At 36.9% G+C, this 26,074-nt stretch overlaps 2 protein-coding genes across 5 annotated transcripts; one reads left to right on the forward strand and one right to left on the reverse strand.

Annotated features, from left to right (window-relative positions):
* Nucleotides 1–2,019: 2,019 nt before the first annotated feature.
* naa10 (N-alpha-acetyltransferase 10, NatA catalytic subuni) lies at nucleotides 2,020–8,891 on the forward strand. Of its 4 annotated transcripts, none has more exons than XM_058409943.1 (9): nucleotides 2,020–2,282; nucleotides 2,589–2,687; nucleotides 2,771–2,829; nucleotides 3,028–3,073; nucleotides 3,726–3,841; nucleotides 3,945–3,989; nucleotides 4,080–4,173; nucleotides 6,240–6,333; nucleotides 8,529–8,667. In XM_058409943.1, exons 1-8 carry the CDS (start codon nucleotides 2,262–2,264, stop codon nucleotides 6,291–6,293), a joined length of 534 nt encoding a protein of 177 aa, XP_058265926.1. In that variant the 5' UTR covers nucleotides 2,020–2,261; the 3' UTR covers nucleotides 6,294–6,333; nucleotides 8,529–8,667. The 4 variants fall into 4 exon arrangements, with proteins under 4 accessions (XP_058265926.1, XP_058265924.1, XP_058265925.1 ...); XM_058409944.1 differs by having other exon boundaries at nucleotides 2,022–2,282; nucleotides 4,080–4,164; XM_058409941.1 differs by lacking the exon at nucleotides 6,240–6,333 and having other exon boundaries at nucleotides 8,529–8,891.
* Nucleotides 8,892–12,091: 3,200 nt separating this feature from the next.
* lmod3 (leiomodin 3 (fetal)) lies at nucleotides 12,092–22,934 on the reverse strand. Its single transcript, XM_058409940.1, has 4 exons — nucleotides 22,221–22,934; nucleotides 21,725–22,002; nucleotides 20,035–21,552; nucleotides 12,092–18,238 (listed from the first exon to the last, which is right to left on the reverse strand). The coding sequence occupies exons 1-4, from the start codon at nucleotides 22,399–22,401 to the stop codon at nucleotides 18,191–18,193; spliced, it is 2,025 nt and encodes a 674-aa protein (XP_058265923.1). The 5' UTR covers nucleotides 22,402–22,934; the 3' UTR covers nucleotides 12,092–18,190.
* Between the last annotated feature and the right edge of the window lie 3,140 nt (nucleotides 22,935–26,074).

The raw sequence follows: 26,074 nt of genomic DNA on the forward strand, positions 1-26,074 counted from the left end.
GACTTTTTAGTGCCACAATGTCTCAGGTGTGAATGGGGAGCAGGTGTGTTAAATTTGGTGTTATCACTCTCACACTCTCTCATACTGGTCACTGGAAGTTCAACAGGGCACCTCATGGCAAAGAACTCTGAGGATCTGAAAAAAAGAATTGTTGCTGTACATAAAGATGGCCTAGGCTATAAGAAGATAGAAGACCCTGAAACTGAGCTGTTTGGCCTAAGTGGAAATTTGGACATTTCCACTTAGGGGTGTACTCACTTTTGTTGCCAACGGTTTAGACATTAATGGCTGTGTGTTGAGTTATTTTGAGGAGACATGTTGTCACATGAAAAGATATATTTACAAAAATGTGAGGGGTGTACTCACTTTTGTGAGATACTGTATAATACACCGATCAGGCATGACATTGGGACCACCTGCCTAATATTGTGTTGGTCCCCCATTTGCTGCCAAAACAGCCCTGACCTGTGGTATCTGGCACCAAGATGTTAGCAGCAGATCTTTCACCACTGGACCACTTTTGATAATACTGACCACTGCAGACCAGAGAACACCATTCTTAAAGAGTAACATACTATTTTTTAATCATTTTGCATTAGTATATAGCCAATTTCACATGTCCGTGTTGACCAACATGACATTTTTATCTAAAATATCACCAAATAAGTTTTATATATATATATATATATATATATATATATATATATATATATATTTTTTTTTTTTTCAACCTTTATTATTTTCAGGATTATATGTGTGATTAACATTTGCCATTGAACACCAGAATTGGCAGGTCCTCCAGTGGTACCCTGTGCTTTTCACAGATGAGAGCAGGTTCACTCTGAGCACATGTGACTCAGAATTGGACATTCTGCTTACAATAAATGACTTCAGAGAACAGGCAAACATTAAGAAGATTAGTGATCTAAGTAAGCAAGGGAAGCGTCAGCAGAACAAGAACAGAAAAGAGAAAGCAGAGGCTAGGAAGCACAGTCTGGACACCAGCAGTCAAAAAACAGAAAGAAAAGAACAGGGGACAAGCTGGTGACTAACGGCTTTGACATACCCCATGAGCTATATAAGGCCTTCACAGAAACATCTACAGATTCCATCAGTGCCAACAACAATGAAAACCCACCATGTGGTCACATTCAAACATTAATCTGGTCACTTCCAGAAACTGTAGAGCATGTGCTGATTCACTGTATGCAAGGGTATAACTTTGTTTTGAGAAGTGGGGGGGACAAAAAGTTCAGAAAATGTTTTTGATTCTAATCCCATTTCCTGCATTTACAAACATTTAGGGACTATGGTGATACAAAATCCAGGAAATAATTAAGTTGATAATAATGATCAATTCTGCCAAAAAGAATAGTAGCTACTAGACTATGTATATAAAAAAGATGTTTTACTTTCTTTATTGTTTAATAGGGGGCCAATCACCAAGACTTCATTCATTTTATAAAGTCAAAAATGTTCACCATTCATGTTTTGTGTGTGAATAAAATGTAAATAATGTGGGACTCAATTTCCAGTGTTAAACAAACTTTTATTTTAAACTAACCACTGTACCTGAAAATGTAAAATAAATCACTTGTTGTACAGGACATCTGTCAGAGACACATCCACCAAACCACAGGGGTTTAGAAAAGCAAAAGCAAAAAGCTTTTATGAACTGTGTGTGTGTTGAATCACTATTTTATAATATCAATTGCAGATAGACAGCAGCAAAAAATTAATATGTAATTATATGAAAATGTTGATCATTAATAATTTGTCTCTCATGCATAAACAACCACCCTTAGTTAATGAACAAATTAAAAAATTTACATTATATCTGAAGTAGATCATTTTTATTCATTCAACACTGTATTACACCAGGGTAGGAAGTATGATCTATTTCTCAAACCCTCACACTCCATCCAGGTAGGTGGGGGAATATCTACATAAAGCTGGTTTGCCAACAGCCATAAAACATTAAAGAAGAAGAAGAAGAAGACGAAGCAGTAGAAGTAGAAGTAGAAGTAGAGGTAGAGGAGGCAGCCGATGTACATAACGCATGCGCAAAATCCTTGCGCATGCGAGTTAAGGTTCCAGCCGCGCTAGCTAGTGGTAGTGACTTCGTTATTAGGCCTGTTTTGCAGTAACAGCGGAAAGTTACAGTACTATGTTATTTTGACACATATAACAGGCTTATTTGTGCAAAGTTGCCCGCAGCTAATATATTTTACGGATATTGTAAAAGGCACCAACTATTAAACATGAATATTCGCAATGCGAGGGTGAGTAGAGTCAGAGTCCTTGTAGAATTTGGTATCCGGGTAATGGAGCACATTATCTGCCGAGACCGGTTGTTTTTTCCAAATATAAATCAATATTTTAGCTTGAGAACTAGCTGCTCCTATCTATCGATGGCATCGCCGACTAGAGCATTATTTTTTGCTTTAATAATTTCTAATAATATTTAGAAAACATTACTGTAATTATCTAGCTAAGGCTAACTTAGCATTAGCTTTGGATGGAAAGCGTGCGCATGGGAAGTCGCTGAGTGAGTCCCATATCATCTGTCTGTAATGTTTTTATTTCAGCCAGAGGATCTGATGAACATGCAGCACTGCAACCTGCTGTGTCTTCCAGAAAATTACCAAATGAAGTACTACTTCTACCATGGACTGTCTTGGCCACAGGTCTGCAAACCAAACAATATGTTGGATTCAGTAATCATGTTCGTATGGTTGTGTTTGTGGCTAACCCGAGTCTTGTATTTTAGCTGTCCTATATAGCTGAGGACGAGAATGGAAAGATAGTTGGATATGTTCTGGCCAAAATGTAAGTTTATTTTATTTTTTGACTATATATATGTGTGTGTGTGTGTGTATATATATATGTATATATATGTGTGTGTATATATATATGTATATATATGTGTATATATATATATATATATATATATGTGTGTGTGTGTGTGTGTGTGTGTATAAAAAAATTATATCGTATTATAATTTATGTTTATCTTACTTTTTGCAGGGAGGAGGATCCAGATGATGTGCCTCATGGACACATTACATCATTAGTGAGTAAAAGTATTTATCCTAATGACACTTGTCTCAGACACTTATATACAGCGCTGGAAAAAAATAAGAGGCTTAATCTCCAGATTTGAACCCTACTGAAAACTTCTGGAATGTCATCAAGAGGAAGATGGATGGTCACAAACCATCAACCAAAGCTGAGCTGTTTGCTTTTTTGCAAAAAGAGTGGTATAAAGTTCCCCAACAGCAATGTGAAAAACTGGTGGAGAGCATGGAGCCAAAATGCATGCAAATCGGGCTTATTCCACCAAATACTAATTTCTTAATTTTATTTAGCCAAAGTATTAACACAATTTGTTTACAAATGATATGCATTTTGTTTTATTTGCGTTATTAATGCTCTGCAAATAATGAATGATCTTGGGTTATTTTGATGTGTTGCCATTTCCTTTAAATATACACTCTATATAACAATAGTTATATTTTGAGTTTAGGAGAAATATTGACAGCAGTTCACAAAAAATGAAACAAAACTGTTCATCTTACCAATACATGCACCTGTAAGAAAAAAAACATAAGAAACTGATTATTTTGCAGTGGTCTCTTATTTTTTCCCAGAGCTATATATATATTTTTTTCTTTTTAATTTCTATGCTTATGTATGTTAATGCTTTAATATGTATTGTCTAACAGGCAGTTAAGCGTTCCCACAGAAGACTTGGTCTGGCTCAGAAATTAATGGACCAGGCCAGTCGAGCCATGATTGAGAACTTTAATGCCAAATATGTATCTCTTCATGTTAGAAAAAGGTATGGACTTTACAGCTCATGCTCTAGATTAATAAATGCTCTGGAAAAAACTTTTCTTGTTTATATTTTGTACCTTGTTGATTTTTATTATTATTTTTTTCAGCAATCGGGCAGCCCTTCATTTGTACTCCAACACACTCAAATTTCAGTAAGTGTCTTGCTGCTTATGTAAATAAAACCTCATTTTATTTATATGAAACAGATATGCATGTTCTACTCTTCTCACTCTGCACTCTAGAATAAGTGAGGTGGAGCCAAAATATTATGCAGATGGTGAAGACGCATATGCAATGAAGAGGAACCTTACACAGATGGCAGATGAGGTATGTTCTGTGAGTTGAATTCTATGAAATATAATGGTGCTTGTGTAGTGTGCTTTTAGTCAGTGCAGTATGCCAGCCAGCATGTCCATGTCTGGTCCACATGGGTCCAAAATAGGCTTGAAATTGGGGCCTGCATTTTTTTTGTGTTGTTGCCCCACATGTGGATGCCCATATGGGCTAACAATGGCTCCCAGATGGGCTGCATGTGGTTATTATTGAACAGCAACATGGGTATATGGATTGTCCTGCATGGGTTGTATGTGGGCATAATGTAGGTGGGTGTATATGTGGTGTGCTTGGCTGTACATGGGCATAATGTGGCCCATACAACACTGGGTTTTGTGTGTGCTATGTTATTTAAACTAGGAAAGAATAAAGTGTTCATACATTAACAGTTTTATATAAAAAATAACAGCAGATCAAGAACAAAGATAAAAGTATCAATAATAGTACACTAGTGTTTACATACTTAAATAATCTTAATATTTTTAATTATATGTTATAGCATAAAATTATTTAAATATTTTGAATAGTCCAGGATGGCATCACTGAGGTCAGCTGCTGTCACAATTCACAAATCCAACCACACTTTTTTTTTTTTTTTTGCAATTTTTTCTTCTTTAACCTATTTTTTTTATATATATACCATGGTTACCATCAGATATGACAGTCTTATTTCAATTGTTTTACAATCCCCTTACTTATAGCCATTTTTTACACTGGATCCTTGCTGGCAGAGAAAACAAAAGTAAGAACAAATTACCTGACCTAAGGGGGGAAACAAGCCAGCATCAGGATTAGGCTCATGTGCACTATGCTTCCCATGCCAAGAGCAACCTTTTAGCTAACGTCCACTCTCTGGAGACTAAGTTTGAAAACCTTAGGGCATCGGTTAGCTTTCAGTGGTATATTTTGGATGGCAACCTCCTCTGATGGTAAATAGCAGCTGGTGGAACAGCACAAGCATTTTTTCTCTCACATGCTCCTGCACAACCAACCTGGAGCTCCTGACTATCAAATGTTGCCCTTTCTACCTTCCTCAGAAATTTACCTTGGACATTGCCGTTTATATTCCACCACAGGCAGACATGAACACTGCCTTATGTAATCTACTTGAGGCTTTCACTGAACACCAGACTCAATACCAGGATGATGCAGTCATTGTGAAGTGGACTTTAACAATGCCAACCTCAAATGTACTTTCACCAACACATTGCCTGCCCCATCAGGTGCAATGTAAACGGATTATTATAGAAAAAAAAGCCTATCAGGACGAGATTAAAAGCTTGGAGAACTGGTGCCAGGAGAACAAACTCCTCCTGCAAGCAAGGCAAAGGTGGACTGCAGCATGAAGCAGGAGAGTAGCTAACACACATAGGATCAACAGGACCCCCAATGGACAGAGATCCCAGAGTTTCAGGTCACTGGTCATGGTCCTGTCACATTAACACACTGATAAGGAAGTCCCATCAGCATCTTTACTGCCTTAGAGGAATAAGGGAATTTAAAGTGCACTCCAAGTTGCTAAGGAACTTTTCCCCTGCACTATTGAGGGCATCCTGACAGAAAGCATCACAGCCTAGTTTGGGAACAGCACCAAGCAGGATAGGCAGCCTCTACAGCAGGTAGAGTTGACCTGCGTTCTGTCTACAGCAGGTGGTGCTAGACCAAGTCCAGGAATATGGTGAAAGGCCTCAGACATTCAAACAATGGACTCTTCTCTCTGTTGCAGTCAGGGAAGCATTCCCTGAAGGCAAACACAAAGAGAATGAGGTATAGTTTCTTTCTGCAGGCCATTCATGTTTTCAACCAAAGATCTTCTTTTTAAATGACCAATAATAACAATACCATAACTAAGAAAAATATTAATAAACTATATAGCAATTTTTTTTTTCTTGACATAAATAGCTATGCATAGGAATGTACACTTGCCTGGATGATTACATTTCAGTTGAAACTAGCTACATAAGCACCAGCATTGTGCCCTCTAAATAGATCCAGACATACCCCTACGAAAAGCTGTGGGTAAACTGAACGATCCATGCTGCATGCTTGCTCTACTTCGTTTGTTTCAGGAAATGCCAGTGACTACAAGAAGGCCACAAGAATTGACCTTCCAGGAGCCATAAAGGATGCCAAGAGACAATACAGAATGAGGACTTTCTAATGGTTAGACCCCACTTCCTGGTGTTCCTGAAATGTGTCTTTCAGACTTGCTTGATTCTATCTGTTTTTTAATGCAAAAGCACTATGTTTGGGGCTAAACTGCCAGTGTGAAAGCCCCCTTAGAATCAGGAACTACACATCTAGGACAATAACTGTAAACACAGGAACTCTGCAGAGCTGCCTGCTGAGCCCCATGGTCTACATGTTCTTCAAATCCCAGACCAACACCAGCATAATAAAATTCACTGATGATACAACAGTTGTTTGACTGATAACTGGCTATATGAGGCACCATACAGGAGGGGAAAAATCTGGACAACAATCTGTCCCTTAATCTTAATAAAACAAAGATGAAGGTGCAAGAGAGAGCAGTATTCAGCATTACACATTGCTGAGACAGCATTAGCACTTTAAAATTCCTTGGCGTTCCCTGAGGATCTCACTCAGTCTGAGGTCTTAAACACTATGGTACATGGTGAAGAAATCACCAAGTACACATTTACAAATGAAAATAACATAATGGAACACTACTAAGCCTGCCTCTGCATGCCTTTACACATGCACATGTCTTCTGTATGGATGTTCTTTGCTTCTCTTATTTGAAACAAGTTTTTTTTAGTTTTGTAGGTTTTTTTTTTTAAATAATAATAATGTCTCAGGTTCCAGGAAGGAAGATTTTCATGTACACATGACAAAGCAAACTCTTGAATTTGTTTTTGTTTAAAATCATAAATAAATGACCTGCTCCAAAAAGTATACTTGGACACCACAAAAATAATCCTTTTATTAAAGGAAAGAAAAACAGGTTCTTGAACTTTCCCACGATTAATACAATTTTACGGACAGGAGATGCAGTCAGGACTGTAGCAGTCTTGTCTCTTTCCACACATATCCTGTTTGCATGAACATATGGTTCTATGCAAATACAAAATATAGATACTGAAGTTTAGAACTGAGCAAATGTGTACATAATGTTTGCCTACAGAAATAGAAGCAGATGGATGCAACTTGTTTGTTATACTCTTTGATATTGGTGAATAACAAAATGAAATTCTCTTCTCATTCATATTTTGATCTCAAACTCAAATATCTTGCAAGCTCAGTAAAAGCAAATTAAATGGCATTAAAGTTTTAATAGTTTCTGAAGGGGCTGTACATAATATTTGAAAGTAGCATATTAGGGATTTCTAGCATTTGATACACTGTGTTAACAATCTACAATTTAAATGTATGAATAGAGTTATACAAGACAAGATCTGTGTTATTGCACATACAATAGGTATAAAGAATTGCTGTTAAATCATTGTCATCTGCAAAGTGCTGCAAAATTTGAAAATCCTAAGCTGATGCATCTCATAAGGCTTAAGCTATTTATTTGTAATTAAAACTGTCCCTTCAGATATTAGGTTGCCAATGAGCTCACTTAGCATCAATGAATGCATGAAAGTATGTTTAAAAGGTTTATTTTGGTGATAAACAACTTGTACACTGGTCTCAGAAAGCCGCACAGGAACAGCAATAGTAATGCCCACTTGTACCCCAGAATGAGAGCAAATTCCCATGAAGCAAATGCCCATGTTCAATCCATTTGGGCCCACCAAGTCATGCTTGCTGGACGGCTTCCATTACACTTTAACAGCATATTCCCGTGAAATTATGAACTTTTTCTGGCGATTCTAGGTTTAAAAAAATGTTTGAAATTAGAAATTTGTACTCACCCTAAACAATAAAACTATAGTTTTCTTAATGGAAAAAAATGGAAGCATTCTAATTTGGATTTTTCTGTTTTGTTCATGTGTGCAGACAGGATTTTGAGTGTAGTATTTGGCAAAGATTTAGTAATACAAAGTTGATTTGTGTAAATTTCAAAGCAAATGTTTTACTTTCGATATATATTTCTACACATAACAAAATTTACAAACTCTATTACTCTTTATTTTCAAATGTTTGTGTGTTTTGGTTATACATTTGAAGTAATGAGTTTAGATCCCCCTTGTTGAATCTGCAAAGTGTTAATTTAAAAGAAATAAGAGGGATCGTGTACTATTTTATATATATATATTTTTTATATTCTTTTAAACATTAAAATTTTGCAGATTCTGCATAGGGGATGTAAACCTATTACCTCAACTGTACATGTACTTGTTCACCAAAAGTGTCATGTGGTCATTGTAACATTTAGTGATACTTTTGTGTAGCTGCAGAAACCTGGTGTGCGTCTGTGGGGATCTGAGGTGCCTCAGTCACAAACAGTTGCAGTCACGGAGCTGGTGCAAAAACTGTCAATGCAGGATGGAGAGAAGGAGGGTGATGGAGACAGTGGAGGAGAGAGCAAAGAGATGAGTGAAGTAAGCGAGGCTACTGAGAGCACAGACGTCAAAGACTCCTCCTCTGATTCCTAAAAGGCCTCAAATCAACAGAAGACATCTGTCCTTCATCAACCTAGGATTGTAAATTGGTTTACTACAACTGGTTAATTCAAAGAGACAACCTGCTGAAAGTACTCATGACCTGATATTTCTACACACTAGCTTATTAATAAAATTTGACAGTATACATAATTTGCTTGTTGTATGTTAGTTATTATTGCTGTTTTACTGAATGCTATGATGAACAGATCAAAACATCTTCTCCCCATTTAGATTTTTTGCTAATTTTGTGAAAGGTTTTTTAGCCATTCTTTGCAATTTTGGTGTTAAATTATTCAGCACTGTGAATCTCGATAATTATCAAAATGTGCAAACAATATGCAAGAGACAGAGCTGGTTTACTCAAGTAGCTGTAATTCATTACAATGATAAGGATTTGTTCTAAACTAGAAAAGTTCAGTTCAGTAGAAATCTTCAGTACGAGGTTCTAATGCTGCTTTTGAAGGTTGGGGCATGGTAATTTAGGAGGGGTAGAGTTAGGTTCACATTTGTTTCTCATATGGGGTTTATCATTTTTAAACCAAAATGTAGTCAGCATGATGTCAGAATATGTCCCTGATGATGAATTGTAAAGGAATCTTTGATAGCCTTATATTGAGGTCCAGTCTTATCTGAAAAGGGTCGGTGACGGTGCAGGCTTTCATTACAGCTAAGCAGAAGCCCCACCTGAGTTCTTTATGAAAGCCAAGATCAACTGATTAAACAGGTGGAATCAGGTGTGGCTCCTGCATCTACCCTGGCCCTTTGCAGATGAAATTGGACACCCCTGTCTTTAAATGGTCTTGGAATCGTGAAGGAATCAATTATGTTGCATCAAGCAATCTAATATTACTAGATGCACTGTGGCCTAAATGATGGGATTTATATTTGTTTCTCAGATTTTTGATGGGATGGTTAATCCATAATGCACAAACTTATTTCATAGCAGTCACCAAACAGGATGTAGGGGCATTTCTCACCAGTTGTGTGGCATATTTTGATATTTAACTTTGTAGATAACCAAAGGACTTTATAGCAAAGGTTTCCAAAATGGTCTATCTGTATGCGATCAAAATTCATTTGTGATTTTTCAAACAGGAAGAATTTGAATTTTACATGACATTTCGAAGAGAGCACTGAGAGCAAAAACTGTTTCTCAGATTTTAGACATGATGGATGGTGATGTCACCAAACAGCACATATATATAATAATATATATTTATATATATAATATATAAATCAGCAGAGGTGTATTTTGACCACAGTTTGCAGATAAGTAGGCCTATATAAACTTATCCTTCAAAAGGTTTTGTCTAAACGTCCCATAGGTGGTGCTATAATTTTCATGTTAGCAAAACCATTTATCCTACCAATATTATTCTTCTTTCTATTAATTCCTTGGATGGTGTGAAGAATTTGACTTCGTGAAATAGGTTGTTGGCCATGGTAATTCAACAGAAATTCCCTTTTTTTTTTTTTTTTACCAAAATTTTAATCACACCATCATGAGTCCAAAAATGGTGGATTTTGATCTGTATTTCATCAATGGTGTCCTGTTTAGTGTGGTTGGGGTGGTACGCAATCTGTTGTGGCTCCAGAGTTTTGGGTAATGAAGAAGTGATGAAGTCTCTCAAAGTAGTCTTTCAAAGTACTTCAATACAATGGATATCAGGGCTACTGGGCAATAAAATTAGGGCAGGTGGGCTGGGGGTTTCTTTAGGACAGGAATGATGGTAGACTGTTTAAAACACGTGGGGATTACAGACTGTTCCAGAAAGAGGTTGAATATCTTGGTGAACATCGGTGCTAGCTGGACAGTGCAGACTTTCAAGACCTGACCTGTAATGCCATCTGGTCCTGCTGCTTTCCTGGTATTCACTCTCCTGAGTGCTTCCTGTAGGACCAGTTGCCTCATACCCCTTATAACTAGTTTTTGTGCCCAAACATGAAGTGCTTTTAGCTTAAATTTTGGACTAGAATATATCATGTATGTGAGTTTCACTGATGTTCTAGTGCAAATGAAATTGTACATATGATCAGAATGCTTTGCACAGTGTATGATACCCCTTTCAAGAAACAATATTTTCTATAAGCTATTTAATTTACTTACTTAGTTATCATATCTGGGTATGACGCATTTTGACATACATATACTATAGTTTATCAGGGCTGCTCTGTATCATATTAAGATTTCTTAACTTTATTGTGCAGAATTACTCAATTAAATATTACAACAATTAAATATTAAGCTGATGAAGGGTTTGATGCTACATTGATCAGCCATAACATTATGACCACTGACAGGTGAAATGAATAATACTAATAATACCCAGAGAGAATATTGGTTACACAGCACACCTTCAGGGATCTAGTGGAGTCCATGCCTTGATGGGTCAGGGCTGTTTTGGCAGCAAAAGGGGGACCAACACAATATAGGCAGGTGGTCATAATTTTATGCCTGATCGGTGTATATTTGAGTATATGAGAAAATGCTGAATAATTCAAATCATTTATTAATATTATTAAGGATTGTTAGATACATAGATTTTATTTTTTGGAAAAAAGAAAAAAAAAATTAGACAGGTTTTTGTTAGATAGATAGATTTTTTAATCTTATTTAAATCCACAGTTGCAGTAGGCATATATAGGCGCAATAGGCACCCACAGCTCTGAGGGCGGGGGTAAAAAATAATACAAAACTGGCTGACCAACAAAGCTGAAAGCAGCCCTTTACTTACTGTTAAAGAGAAAATAGACGGGCAAAAACATGTATAGTGCTAGTGAGTAGCACTGATTTATTTTATGGTGTTGGGAGAAGTTAGAATTTCTCTCATTACAATCACAGATAAGAGAAAAATAGGCCTACTCTTCCCAGCCTGATTGTGCAAAGTGATCAGCCTAAGAGAGAGAGAGTGTTTCTTTTTATAGTTCATCCCGTTTGCCCATTGCACTAGAGAGAGGCCAGGCATTAGAGAGAGGCCAGGCAAAGGCTAGTGAAGTCTTCTGATGGTTTGCAGAGGTGATGTATACTTATCTGACTTATCTGCTCCCAGGTGCTGTATAAATGCATCCCTATCTGTATAATCTGTAACAGTATAATTCACCTGTAAGTGACACTCTGTCACAAATTTTAAAACTGCCCATGAATTCAAGAATCAAGATTCTTGTTGTTCTTGATTCCAGGTGCTGCTGAAATTTGTTGACCTGCCTTCACCTAACCTCTAAAATAAAGCAGCTAAATTTAATTTCAATCCTCAAATCTATTTTGCATGAAAAAGATTATTGACCTCAAACTCTGTGAATGTCTAGGTTTTCCATCCTCAGTGTGTAGTATTTTATCAATATTTAATCAGTGTCCACCACTGGATGTTTATTTTTTCTACTGCTAAAGGTACCTGCATAGGTGTAAAACATTTTTAGCAAGACAGTATTCATAAAAGTAAGCAGAAAGGATTTCTGAATGCATTTTATTGAAGGTAAACAAGCAGGCAAACAGTAACTATAATAACAACAGCCTGACTATAAATACAAAATCTACAACACATCTGACCTAATTAGCACATGTGAGACAGTAGCACAGTGTGTGAGCATTTTGAAAATATATTTTTTAAACATTGAGCACATAGTGTTTGTTTACAGTCCTTTGGGGGGGGGGTGTTTTTGAGTTTCTGTACAACTGTGGTCACTATGCTATTGATATCTGTGAATTCTGGTGTTACAACATCTCCCACAGCTCCCCCTCCTGTCCTCCAGAAGGAACCCTCGCCGGAATACCGAGTCTTTCGGGTCACTGTGTTCACCTCTGATTTTTCTCTTCCGGATCTGTGCTTTGCCGTGGATTGGCACAAAGTATCGTCAGTTCATTCTGCGTGCAAAACTGTTTGTATTTTCCTATTGTGTATGTCCTTTTTTTGCCCATTGCGATTTATCACTCTTTTGTCTTTTGCCTTTGTAGGATTTGTTGGCTACATTGACTGTGTTTTCCTGACTTTGCATCGCTGTTTTGAACTTGTTTGCTTTGGATTCTGTTTTATTAATAAAGCATTTTTCTACACCGCATATGGATCCAGCAATGAGGCTGTGTTTGTATGTGCTGTGGAAGATTCATCTGATTCACACTAAATTTCTCAGCATGTTGATAAGATATCCATGATGCTAAATTGCAAAGGAAATGCCACCTCGAGTAAACATGATTCTCAAAATGTACTAAACTCCACTGGTTCATGCTTCCATGACTGATTTACTTTCACTAATTTCCTTTTTAAAATCCTCAATTTGTGTACTAGATCCCTTTCCTACATGTTTCTTCAAACAGATAATACCAATAGCAATCAAAAACCTTCAAACAATCAGTTTTTACCTTAGTATTTCCTATGTACCAAAATATTTAAAACCATCATTATAAAACCTCTGATTACAGAACCAACCTCAACTCCCTATCAGCTGTCCAACTACCTACTGCTGTAGGTATGAGCATTACTGCTGGACTTCAACCTTTTCTGGGATCTTGGATGAAATGTATCAGTCAGGATTTAGGCCTCATCAAAGCACAGAGACAGCACTAGTTAAAGTGGTAAATGAAATACTACTAGCTTCTGATCAGGTTTGTGTTAGCTTGCTGGTGTTGCTTGCTCTTAGTGACACTACTGATCATACTATTGTACTTGATAGGCTAGAATATGTGGGAGTTAAGGGAACAGCCCTCTAGTGACCCAGGTCTTATTTGACTGACTGTTATCAGTTTGTAGTTGTAAATGGTGAATGGTATTCTAAGGTAATTATCTGTGTTTCACAAGGTTCCCATTGCTTTTTTAAACATGGTATTAGCTTCCACTGCTATGCTAATGACACACAATTATATATTTCAACAAAGCCAGATGAGAGGCACTATTTAGTAAGATTTGAAGAACGTGTAAAGGACATCAGAGAGTGGATACTTACTAATTTCTCTCACTTAATTATGACAAGAGAGAAGTCTTTTACTAGGACCTCATGTAGCTAAAAGTAAGGTTTCTAATTGCAGAGTAACTCTGGATGGCATTTCTGTTTCTTCATGTGCAGCGGGAATATACCTTAGTGTCATTATTGACTCCAGTCTTTCATTTGAAGCTCATGTAGCTAATATCATCAGGGTAGCTTTTCATCTTAGAAATATTGCTAAGATAAGAAATATAAACTCACTACATGATTCAGAATTACTAGTTCATTCATGTTACCTCTAGGTTGGATTACTGTAATGCCTTACGTCGGGTTGTTCTAGCAGATGTATAAGCAAGCTCCAGTGCACATGCAGTGGTCCTCAGTTAAATTTCACAGAGGCCCTTTTTTTGCATCAGCTCATGTGACAAAGCGGAGCTTGCCAACAAGACCATAAAAGAGCATCTATGTCACATTACTCCAGCTTCAACATGTCTGAAGGAAGCTCAAGTGGATGCCCGGACTGTGGAAAGGTTTTTTTTTTTTACAAATTTTTCTCAGGTGTGTCTACATAAACTCATCCCTCCCTGCTCCCTTTCACTGACCGCACTGCTGCCACTCTGCATCAGTCTAGTTCTTGTGTTTCTTTGCGTGTTTTAGTCATGTAGTGATGATTTAAACTGTAATCCTTAAACACAGCAATTTGTACTTCACAAACAAAGCACATGGCTTTACCTCTGGCTTTAGCAAGTAAATACTTAGGAGTCCATGACTTGTTACTTCTGCTAACACTTTTGAGGGTTAACAGCTTTGTTTCAAGTTCCCAGTGTGACGCTTCTTCTATTCGGACCTGCCTGATCCATCCTGATGCCCTACTTCTGGTTGGAGTCTTGTCACTTGGTGTTACTCATTGCTGCTAGGGATGGCTCCATGAGGACTATCTGGAGACTTATGGGACTGCTATGTATAGAAACACTTGGAGACTATGGTGCCAGCAGTAAACTGCTGTTTCGGCAGTTACTTTTGCACTTGGGTCTTTATCATTGAACATTTGATGGCTTCAGCAGGAAGGAATTAGTGTTAAATCTATAATGTACTTAGAAATTATGCTAATTTCTAAGTCGCTTAAATGCTCCTGGTTACACTACCCCACTTGACTATATACAGTTGAAGAGAGGACATTATTTATAATCACACTCTCTGGTGTTAACCAATTAATGATGGCTTCACTTTTGAGTCTGGTTCTTCTCAATGATTCTTTCTCGCGTCGTCTAAGGCTGTGCCAGTGTTTGTAATTAGGGATAAATATGAATTTAATTTAAAACTTGGTATTTATATTCTACATTTTTGTTTTTCTGTAAAGCTGCTTTGAGGCAATGTCCATTGTTAGCCCTATACAAATGAAATTGAATTGATGTGCATTTTTTTGTACCAATTATACCTTTTGGAATTAAGAATTGGTCTCATCAGACCATCTCACATTTGGCCACATGATTGTGATTCAGTTGAACTTGGATATTTTTTGTGAGAAAAGGCTCATGACTAGCCATCCTACAGCGTAGCCCAGACAAATGAAGAACAGAGAGATATCACATAGAACTGATCACTAATTGGAAGGCTGTTCCAACACTAGGGTTTTATAAGAGAAAGCTCTGCCCCCTGCTGTAGTCTGCAACTTTTGAAGTAGCTGTGGCAGATAATAAAAAACAAAAGTTTGGCCAGTTACTGTGGAGTGAGACCATTCATTGCTATATAGGTCAGTAGTAGTATTTTATAATCATTGCAAAATCTGACAGTGAGCCACAGTACTGTTGATAAGATACCTTCTGGTTCTAGTTAGGACCCTAGCTGCATTATGGACTAACTGTTGCACCTACTGGAACATCCAGACAGTAATACATTATAATAATCAAACCTACAGGTAACAAAAGCATGGATAGGTTTTTCTGTAACTTGTAATGGAATTAAATTTCTTATCTTAGCAATATTTCTGAGATCTAAGAAAGCTATTCTACTAAAATTAACTGCATGAGCTTCTAATGAATGACAGGAGCAAATAATCACACCAAGATCTTTTCCTGCTGCACATGACAAAATAGAAAGGCATACTATTTATACAGAAAGCTTTCTTCTGGCTGTTGTGGTTTTAGCATTTCCATCATTCCAAGTGTTATGAACATAACATGGAAGCTAATACCATGTTTGCAAATAATTTTACCCAAAGGTAGCATATATAAGAAAATAGTGGGTTTAGAACAAAACTTTGCAAGACACCAGACTTGACCTATGTATGCATAGAGAAATCACAATTTACATCTACACACCTACAAACTGATCACAATCAGTGAAATAAGACCTGAACCAGGAGAGAGCCATTTCCATCACTCCAACAACATTTTCCATCCTATCAAGTAGAGTAGTATAATCAATGGTGTCAAAAGCTGCACTAAGATCATGCAAACCATATGCTTCATTGATTGCTTCTGGTATTATCTGTTTGAACAAACATGTAGGTAAGGGATATAGCAGCCAAGTATATGATTTTGAAGAAGAAATCAATCTGTTCTATGCCAGCTTTATTCTGGTGTCCCACAAGGCTCAATACTTAATCCTATTCTGTTCTCCCTCTTTACTCAATTTCTAATTGAAGCAATATTCTCACAAGTTTCCATACCACTACTATATGGATGAGACTCAACTCATTTTTTATTCTCATTCCTTCCCTCCCCAATACCCTATGTTTTCTGCTAAGATCTTAGCATGTCTGGTAGACAACTCATCTTAGATGGCAACTCATCAACAGAACATTAATCCAAGCAAAACCGAATTGCTGTTCATCACAACTGCTTCATCCACATATCAGGATCTTGCAATCTCCCTTGACAACTTGATCTCACTTGATCTCATCTTAGGGTAACCATAGACAACCAACTGTCCTATCTCTCTCACATTGCTAATTTGCCCAGGACATTGCCCTACACTAGGCAGTGTGTGAAGAAAGCATATAGGATTATCAAAGAATCCAGCCACTCGAGCCATTCGTTCTTGCTGCTACCATCAGGGCAGATGGTATTGCAGCATCAGGTCCCACACCAGACTGTTAGACTGAACTCCAACAAATAACACCACCATAAGCACAACCCATATACACCCGTATACACTGCACTTTATCATAATCACTTACTGCTGTACTAATATCAGGTTCTAACTCTAAATGTCCTGAATGTACTATACGTGCATTACCTTCAATATTATGTTGATGATTAACAGTATTCAATGCCATATCGCTTACTATGCCAATTTATGACTGCAAACATTGTTTACTGAAACTAATGGTCAGTGATGGGGCATGGTCATATACACATATATATTATAACAATGTGATTTATTGTTATAATGCAACCAGTTGGTAAGTGAGTATCTGCCCAACTTTTTAACACCTCCTATGGGATTTATCACATTCAAACCAAATGTAATCAGAATGATGTCAATATGTCTACGATAAAAAATATAGATTAATTAAGTAATATATCACATCAGGAAGTGTGCCATAATTCCATAATACATGATGCAATGTGGCTTAAATTTCACATTCATAGCACATTATGTGCAATGTTGGGGCATGGGGACATGCACACAACAATGGTATTTTTATTAAGATGTCAAAATATTCATGATACTAAATTTTTGAAATATGAAACCGTCTTGCCACAGTGAAAGCGTCAATTAACATATGACATCATATAATCTGGGAATTTGACATAATTCCAAAGTACATCATTGTGTGACAGAATTTATTGTGTGACGTGATTCACAAAGTACATCACAGTGTTGAATGTGTCATAAACATCGCAGATATATTAAGGGATAAGGCAAGGAAGGTACACATAGATATAGTAAGTCATTGCCATACTGGAACCAGAAGGTGAGGCTAATAAACCTTTTTAATATGTCTCTTACTGGTACTATGTACTTACGAGTCATAGTACATATAGTCAGAATGATGTCAATATAAATTTGCCACAGCACAAAGGCAAAGATCAAAAATATTGGAAGACCTACAACTGTTTTTAAATCTACCAAGGTATAATTTAAATCTGTTTCTTCAGTGCCAGAATCTAAACACAGCATCATCTCCATAAATATTTGGATAAACAAAAGTAGAAATAGTTTTTTCACAGGTTGCACATCATAACATAGCTATTTTAAATCCAACTTGTAGGAATACAGAAGCAGTCTAGATATATTATCTGCAGAACTGTTTAAAAATTAAACATAACTAAACATTGGCAAAATCAAAAAGTTTACCACATGATACTAATACTGAATGAAGTGATTAGTAAAGACGTTTATGTAAGTGTTAAAGGTACATATATACTTATAGGCTGATTTCATGCAGCTGTTGTAATACTAATTGTAATGGCTAGTTAATGGCCACACTGTGATCAAACGAGCATTAAATGTCCAATATTGGCTACATAGGCCAATAATGGCTAAAGGTACAGATGGGCAGTTTGTCTAAAAACATGCTGTCATCAAAAAAGGCTGGTTTCACTTGATTCCAGAACTTTGGGAAGAGGCACCTGTGGATTATAAAATGGATTTGTCTTCAGTATAGCGCATGTATCATATATATATATTGGCACAAAGCACTTCAGTATAGACTATATATTTTAAAAAAATTTACTTCAGAACTTTACCCTGACCTATGTTATTTAATATTTTACTGCCCTCTCCTATATGTAAATTTGAGTTGTTTCCTTTAACATATTGCTTTTTTAATTCTTTTTTTTATGTCACACCAAATTTAATTGTACACAAGTATTACAATAATGATTTTTTATCCTTTATCTTAAAAGCTTTAGCACTGACCTCAACCCAACTAAACTCCTTTGGAATGAATTGGAACACCACTTGCACAACAGGCTGACATCAGTGCCCAAATTAAATAATACCCTTGTGGCTGAATGGGGCACAAGTCCCCACAGCCATGTTATAGTATAACAGCTATGTTAGATATATATATATATATATACTTAAAACTTTGCTTTTGTGACCAGGACATTGGTATTTTTTAATTTATTTTTTTATTTAATATTTGATTTTTTATATTGTAATAATATTCATCCCCCATTCATTGTCAATAAAAGCCTTTGACACTTATGAAATGCTTGTAATTATACTTCAGTATACCATAGTAACACCTGACAAAAAGATCTGAAAACACTGAAGCAGCAGACTTTGTGAACATTAATATTTGTCATTCTCAAAACTTTTGCCCACAGCTGTACACTCATGGTCTCATTATATTGTCCTTAATAGCAGACTTCAAAGTTCAGTAGATCCTGGTGGAAGTGCTCACCTTGTTCCTCTAAGCTTACATGTTCTCCTTCAATTTATCAAGATGAGCATCAAGGATATGGACTTATGGAGAGACACCCTGCAGGCCACTGTGCCATAGTTTTTGTCAAGAGTCTCAACCAGCTTGACATAGTTTTTGGTATTGTGATTGACCAGAAAGCCCTACAGCACTAAAAGGCAGTTCTAAGTGGATTGCTCAATCCTAGTAAGGAAGTGACAAACTGTTTCGTAATGCAAGTTTGATGTGATGCAACAGCACCTTCTGTGGGTCCACCAATGGCTCCCACTTGACATTGTTCCTTTCCACAGCAAACTTAGTCCACTCTGGCCAATCCCGCCATTAGTTATGTGCCTTGGTGTCCCTGATGTCCCAAAGATAGCAGGGAATGTTGCTAAAACCTTCTTGGAGACCCATCAGGAATGCTACAATTTTTAAGTCTCCAAAGACTGCCCGCCTGTACTCATATCATATTTCAAGGCACCTAGCGATGTCTGATACACAGCGATACTGTTGTAATCCTTTTTCAGGTCAGAAAAAACATATTTTGAAATGTATCTGTTTTTATCTGACTTTATTGGAACATAAAGACACTCATTTAAAAATACCAATGTCCAAAACACAAAAGCAAAGTATACGGGGAAAACTAACCATTTTCTATACTTCTGCAATATAAGCAAGTATAAAATTACATATAACCCAGGCACAAAAATGTGTCACAAGAAATGTTACATATATTATTATTATTATTATTATTATTATTATTATTATTATTATTATTATTATTATTATTATTATTAGGGTTCTGTGCACAGAAGGTGCAATATAAACAACTAGTTATTTTGTTTAGCTTTCAAATTATTTCACTTACATCACTTAGTATTTCAGACACTTTCAATTTAAGCCATAATTCAAATGCCTTATTATTATGGTGTGATCATTTTGTATCTAGGCTCTTTGAAATGTACAGATTGAGTTCCTAGTTTTAGTCCTAATTTGAGAATCGATAACTGCACTTACCGCTTTTAAATAGGCCACATTGCTCTGTCTAATTTCATTAAGGAGTAGGTCACGTGGTGTTAGTTCTACTTTTGGTGGCTGCCTTCTTCGAGGAACTGGTTTCAGTGCACTAATCACATCTTTCAAGTTGGCCCTGTCTTCCAGAAGGCCTTCTCTTGCTGTTTTGGTCTGTTTGGGAGTGCTTCGCAACTGAATTTTAGCTCTCCCATCTCTTTTCTCTTCTCTTGTAGATAAATTCAGGAGTGGGTCGCAACGTTTAGGAGTCTTCTTAAGCTTCACGTCTTTTAATATGTTGCTGGAGTCTGAGTCTGAACTGGGTGGATGTTGTCGAGTAGGGTGATGATTTTTGTGCAGCTGGTGACATGGTATTGATACCATGGAGGGTTCTGGAGAGCTTTGTGAAAGATGCTGAGGACCCTGAGCAGCACACAAAAGTTCCATTCCAGGAATATATCCTCCTAACATCTCCAGAAGACCTGCCGGCAAGTTCAGGTGGTTCTCATAAACCTCCATGATCTGACGTTGTTCTTTTATTTGCTGAAGCCTCTGCTCTTCCTTCCTTTGTTGCCGCTGCCGATCAAGGTTCCTAGTGAGCAAATTGGTCACCACCATCCTGGGCCCAGGAAGCTCAAAATGGTAGCCGATCTTAAGCAGGGTGTTGTTGGCTTTCAGGAGACGTGCCACTTCCATTTCTGCATGGTGACCCAGCATGTGTCTCTGATTGTGGAAGCGGAGTTCTGTCAAAGTCTCATTGAACTGTAGACAGCGCATGATCGCAATGATACCTTTTCCAGTAATAAAGTTAGATTCAATGTTCAGTGTGATGATGCTCTTGTTCTCTCGCAGCATGTTGGCCAGAGAAAAGGCCACACTTTCATCTGCTCCTGTGTTTGCAATACTGAAGGTCTTCACATGCTTGTTCTTTTTTAGGGCCTCAATAAAGTCTAAAAGCATTTCTTTAGGCATGTTCTCAATGTTGTTTAGGTTGATATCAGTGATAGAGGAGTTATGATTGCGAATTTTGTCCAGAGTGCTTTCCAGATTGGTATCATTTCCAGATGGCCTTGCAGTTTTTTTAATCAAACCATCACCAAGTGCGAGCTTTGGGATCTTCAACTTGGATATGACTCTCTCTTCTTTTTTAGGAACCCAGTTCTCATAGGCTGAGGAAACAGGTGTACATTGAACCTGATCTATTTGCTTAGTTTCAGCTGTTGTTGATTCTTCCTCATTCAATTCAGCTCTATCAGTCTCTCTATCTCTTTGTGAAACAGCTGGCTGAGAGTCGGAAAACATAGCAATGCTACTGTCTTGAGGTTCTGTTTTAATTGGCTTTTGATCATTCTTACCAATTTCTACAGCCACCACTTTGTCTTTTACCTCTTCAATGGCTTCTTCAGTCACCTCTTTACCATCAGCTATATCAGTATCTTCTCTTATATCCTCATACACATGTTCTATTTCAATATTTTTATTATCTTCTTTCACTGCATTCTTCAGCTCTTCCTCCATTTTTTTCTGACAGTGACAAAAAATGTAAAAGATTCATGAAGTTAGCCAGGTATTATATAATGTATGAATTATATTGATCAATATTATTAGATAATATAATTATATATAAAATATAAAATACTGAACATAGTCTCCAAACTTATATTTTTAGACTTGCGTGAGAAAGGTGCTGTCTTACCTGACTGGGGAGCAGGGTTGTAGGGATTCTTTCTTCTTCCAGCATACGTTTAGATTCTCTCTCCCAGTACAGGTAGTCCACTAGTGATCGGTGGTCAAATGAACCTGTTGGCGGTTTATCAGTCTGGTCCTTTTGTCGCATCCCTACTGGCACTCTCTCATCAGGAGCAATTACCTCCATCTCATTCTGAAGCTGTTGGATCTCTTCAGCGGAGAGACCTGCCAGAATCACATCTTCATCAATGTCTTCCTCATCCTCAGATTCCCCTTTTTTGTCCACTGTAATGAGCAGAAATGGCAAAAAGAGATCTATACCACATTTGAGGTGTACATTTTTAGACAATCAACAATTTAGATAGCAATCATAATATAAAGATTTGTTAAATATAAAACAGCATAAAAATATCTAGTATATGGAGCAAATATTAAAGCTTATGCTACATCCTGGGGAAAATAGGCAGAAAATGAGGATGAGCATAACAGTAAAAATAGAAAACCTTGAGTTGGTGCTTCAACAGATGCGTTATTCTGTCTCAGTCCCACTGGTTCCATCTTATCAGGCGCAATATCATCCATCTCATTTTGAAGCTGCTGGAGCTCTTCAACTGAAAGACCTGCCAAAATTTCGTCTTCATCAATCTCCTCTATGCAGTAGTCCTGGTCACAGTACTTGGACATATCCACAGTGGAGTGGCTTCAGTTAGGAAAGCACAAGCTTAACCAAAGTCCGATCAAGGCAGAGTCACAAGCTACTGTGAAGCAAATGTCAGCCTGAACTTCAGCTGGGTGTGAGAATCCTCCAGTGCCTTATCCCTGTCTAAAAATAGCGCTGTTTCAAAGAGGGGTGGATATTTATGGTACACCAACATATTCTTTTTTCAGCAGCTTGAGTCAGCTGAATGGTTCGGTAGTACTCCAGTGTGGCAGGTGACTGAAGCGGGGGAGAAGGACAGTAGCAGATGGAAATGCCAGTCAAACAGCTTCTATTGGCTTAGTCCTGAACAAAAAAAACCCCATTTTCAATGGTGCCATCTGTCATATTAATTAGTACTGGTTTTGTATAATAGTGAAGTGTCTATGAGGAATCTGTAATGTAAGAGAATTTCATTAGGAATGTTTTCAATATCTATCAATATTAAAATATCACTGTTTAGTCTCAGTGATCGATGTGGTCAGATAGGGATAAATGTAAATCCATCTATCTATCTATCTATCTATCTATCTATCTATCTATCTATCTATCTATCTATCTATCTATCTATCTATCTATCTATCTATCTATCTATCTATCTATCTATCTATCTATCTATTTTAAACTATCACCAAGTGCAAGCTTTTAGAGCTTGAGCATGACTCTCTTCTTTCTTAGAAACCTAGTTCTTATAGGCTAATGGAGCAGGTTCATGTTAAATCCGATATGACTGCAATATTGTAATGAGCCCTCTGTAGTAAGTGTTTTAGGCTAATTTGACAGACACAAATGTGGAATGTTTTATCATTATGACATTTAACAGAATTGACCCAGATAATTTTGGGAAAAGGACTTGTAAGGGCTATGTATAAATCCAATACTGTGTAAAAAATCACATGTAAAGAAAGTTTGTAATGTATAGAATTTCAATATATAATAAATTATATATTACCATAAGTTGATATGTGGCGATGTGACCCCATTCTGCATTTAAAACTGCATCAGTGTCTGCCAAGTATCTCTAAGCATCTGCCATAGTTCCTGCCATAGTTCTCCTGGACACCTGTTTACCTGTTTCTTGTTCCTATACTCAACTTTCATTTGGTGAAACCTCAGGACTGTAGAACACTTGTAGTAAAATCTTCTACTGTTTCTACATATTGAACACTTAAAGCTTATTTTTTGTATTCTTTGGATTGTGGAGCACACCAGACTCTTGTATCCAAGCCACAGATTTTCAGTAGTTTTAAAGTATAGGGATAGTACGGTTGCCCTGAAGTGCAAAACACAACAACAAAATTAAAAGCACAACAGTAACAGCACAGAAAAAATTGTTCCTTATTTAACGTTGCATATCACATACTAATTTCTGATTAGACACAGTGTATGTCTATCACAGTAAAAAGTAACTACAGTCTGCAGTTTATCCTAGCATTTCACAAGTTAGTTTTACCCTTATAATGGCAAAAGCTGTTTCAAATTTTACTGCTCTGGAAAAAGACACTGCTCCTGAAACCACAGTAAATATAGCTGCATCTAATTGCCACGGCTTTTAGGTACTTAGCAGTAAGAGTGTTGATTGCAGAAAGCGAACATCTGTGAGCTCCTACACATCCAACTTAACTTCATACAAAAGGATCTATTTGAATAAATAAGCTACAAAATTCACGGTGTCTATAAGTATACAGGTTTAATATTTAGGCTTTTACAAAACAAAATGGGCAAAACAGATCAAGCTGATGTAATAATATTAATAACAAGAAGAAGAAGAAGAAGAAGAAGAAGAAGAAGAAGAAGAGAAACAACAAAACAACAACAATAATAATAACAACAGTAATAATAATAATAATTTATTATTTATTTATTTGGTTTAATGCTTTATAGCATAAATTTAAACTCGATTTTGCCCATTTGTAAATATATAAACTTTTAAACTGTATTCTCATAGATATTGTAAATTGTTGTTTGCTTGCTTTGTTACTTATTTATTTAAAATAATCGTTTCGTGGAAAGTTAAGTTGCTTTGCATGCAGAGTGCATAAAAGCTGCTCCATTAATTGTATGTACGTCTAAACTAGCCATGGTTTCATTAAGAGTGCCTGGTTTAACCACAGTGAAGCTTGGATTGGCTTCAAAGCATTTCCATAGTAAGGGCAAAATATTTCAATTCGTAAAAAAGAACACAAGTAACAAACACACCTAAAACGTAAACTGAAACACGTAGTTCCTTTTCGCTGTGATAGTCCAACTCTGTGTCCAGTCAGACAAGTGATGCTCAAGAGGATGTGATATTCAGCATGTAATGTTCAATAGGATGTGCCGATGCTGTTGTGGGTTCTTTTGTGTTTTACACTTCAGAGCCACCATAAAATTAGAAACTGATTTTCTGTTCCTGTAATCACTAGTAGACTAATGTAGCTTTATGACTGTCATTATTTTGTTAAAAGACCCATATTCATTCAAGCATTAACCCTTAAATTCACAACTCGTTACTCATTTAACTTATATTGTATTAATGTGTATTTTATTCAATAAAATTATTCAGTGAAAGACAGTAGTTCCAAGAAAGTGAATGCAATTCTATGTCGACCCATAAATACTGGGATATTTGTTTTTCTTTTCTGTGCAGAAACAGATGAATTAGACTGCTACAGGTTTTCTCTGTTCAGAGTTTAGTGAAGAGCTGTTACTGTTTTCCTCAAACACAGGGAACCTTTGCACTACATATCTCTGTGAAATGTGGAGCAAAAGTGAATTGTGCACCTGTAGAGCCAGGGTCAGGCACTGTTCAGAGATCAGAGAACTTTAGGCCAATCAGAGAAGCTCATTTGGGCCATTAACACCATTAGGGCCTGAGAACAGGAAAGCCTCCATGCAGCCTTGTCCACTCAAACTGGGTGTTTAGGTATGTTTTAGTCATGTCTTGGGATGGGCTTGCAACTCATGATGGAAGCAGCATTCAGAAGTATTTCAAATATACATATGTTTCAAACATGTATGTATGTACACTATATTGCCAGTTTTGGGACACTCCTGCAAATCATTGAACTCTAGTGTTATTTTTCAGGGGTTGCATTGAAAGGAACTCTTAATGCTTCAGCATACCAAGACATTTTGGACAATTTCATGCTCCCAACTTTGTGGAAACAGTTTGGGGATGACCCCTTCCTGTTCCAACATGACTGCGCACCAGTGCACAAAGCAAAGTCCATTCCAAAGGTGTTCTATGGGGTTGAGGTCAGGACTCTGTGCAGGCCAGTCAAGTTCCTCCAACCAACACCAACCTCGCTCATCTATGTCTTTATGGACCTTTGTTTTGTGTACTGGTGCACAGTCATGTTAGAACAAGAAAACTGTTCCCACAAAGTTGGGAGCAGGAAATTGTCCAAAATGTCTTGGTATGCTGAAGCATTAAGAGTTCCTTTCAATGCAACCCCTGAAAAATATAGTGTATTTATGTATACAGTATATATATGTATGTATGTACATAAATATGTGTGTGTGTGTGTGTGTGTGTGTGTATATATGTGTGTATAATTAAAAAAAAAAGAATGCACTGGTGAGTTAAGGTCAACATGATAAGGTCAACCACAGAAAGGAACTGCAGTGTATGACCAAAAATTCATAAAAGAGAGAGAGAGAAAAGAAACAAGAACAATA

This window comes from Hemibagrus wyckioides, linkage group LG15 (assembly GCF_019097595.1).
Source record: "Hemibagrus wyckioides isolate EC202008001 linkage group LG15, SWU_Hwy_1.0, whole genome shotgun sequence".
Lineage (NCBI taxonomy): Eukaryota > Metazoa > Chordata > Actinopteri > Siluriformes > Bagridae > Hemibagrus > Hemibagrus wyckioides.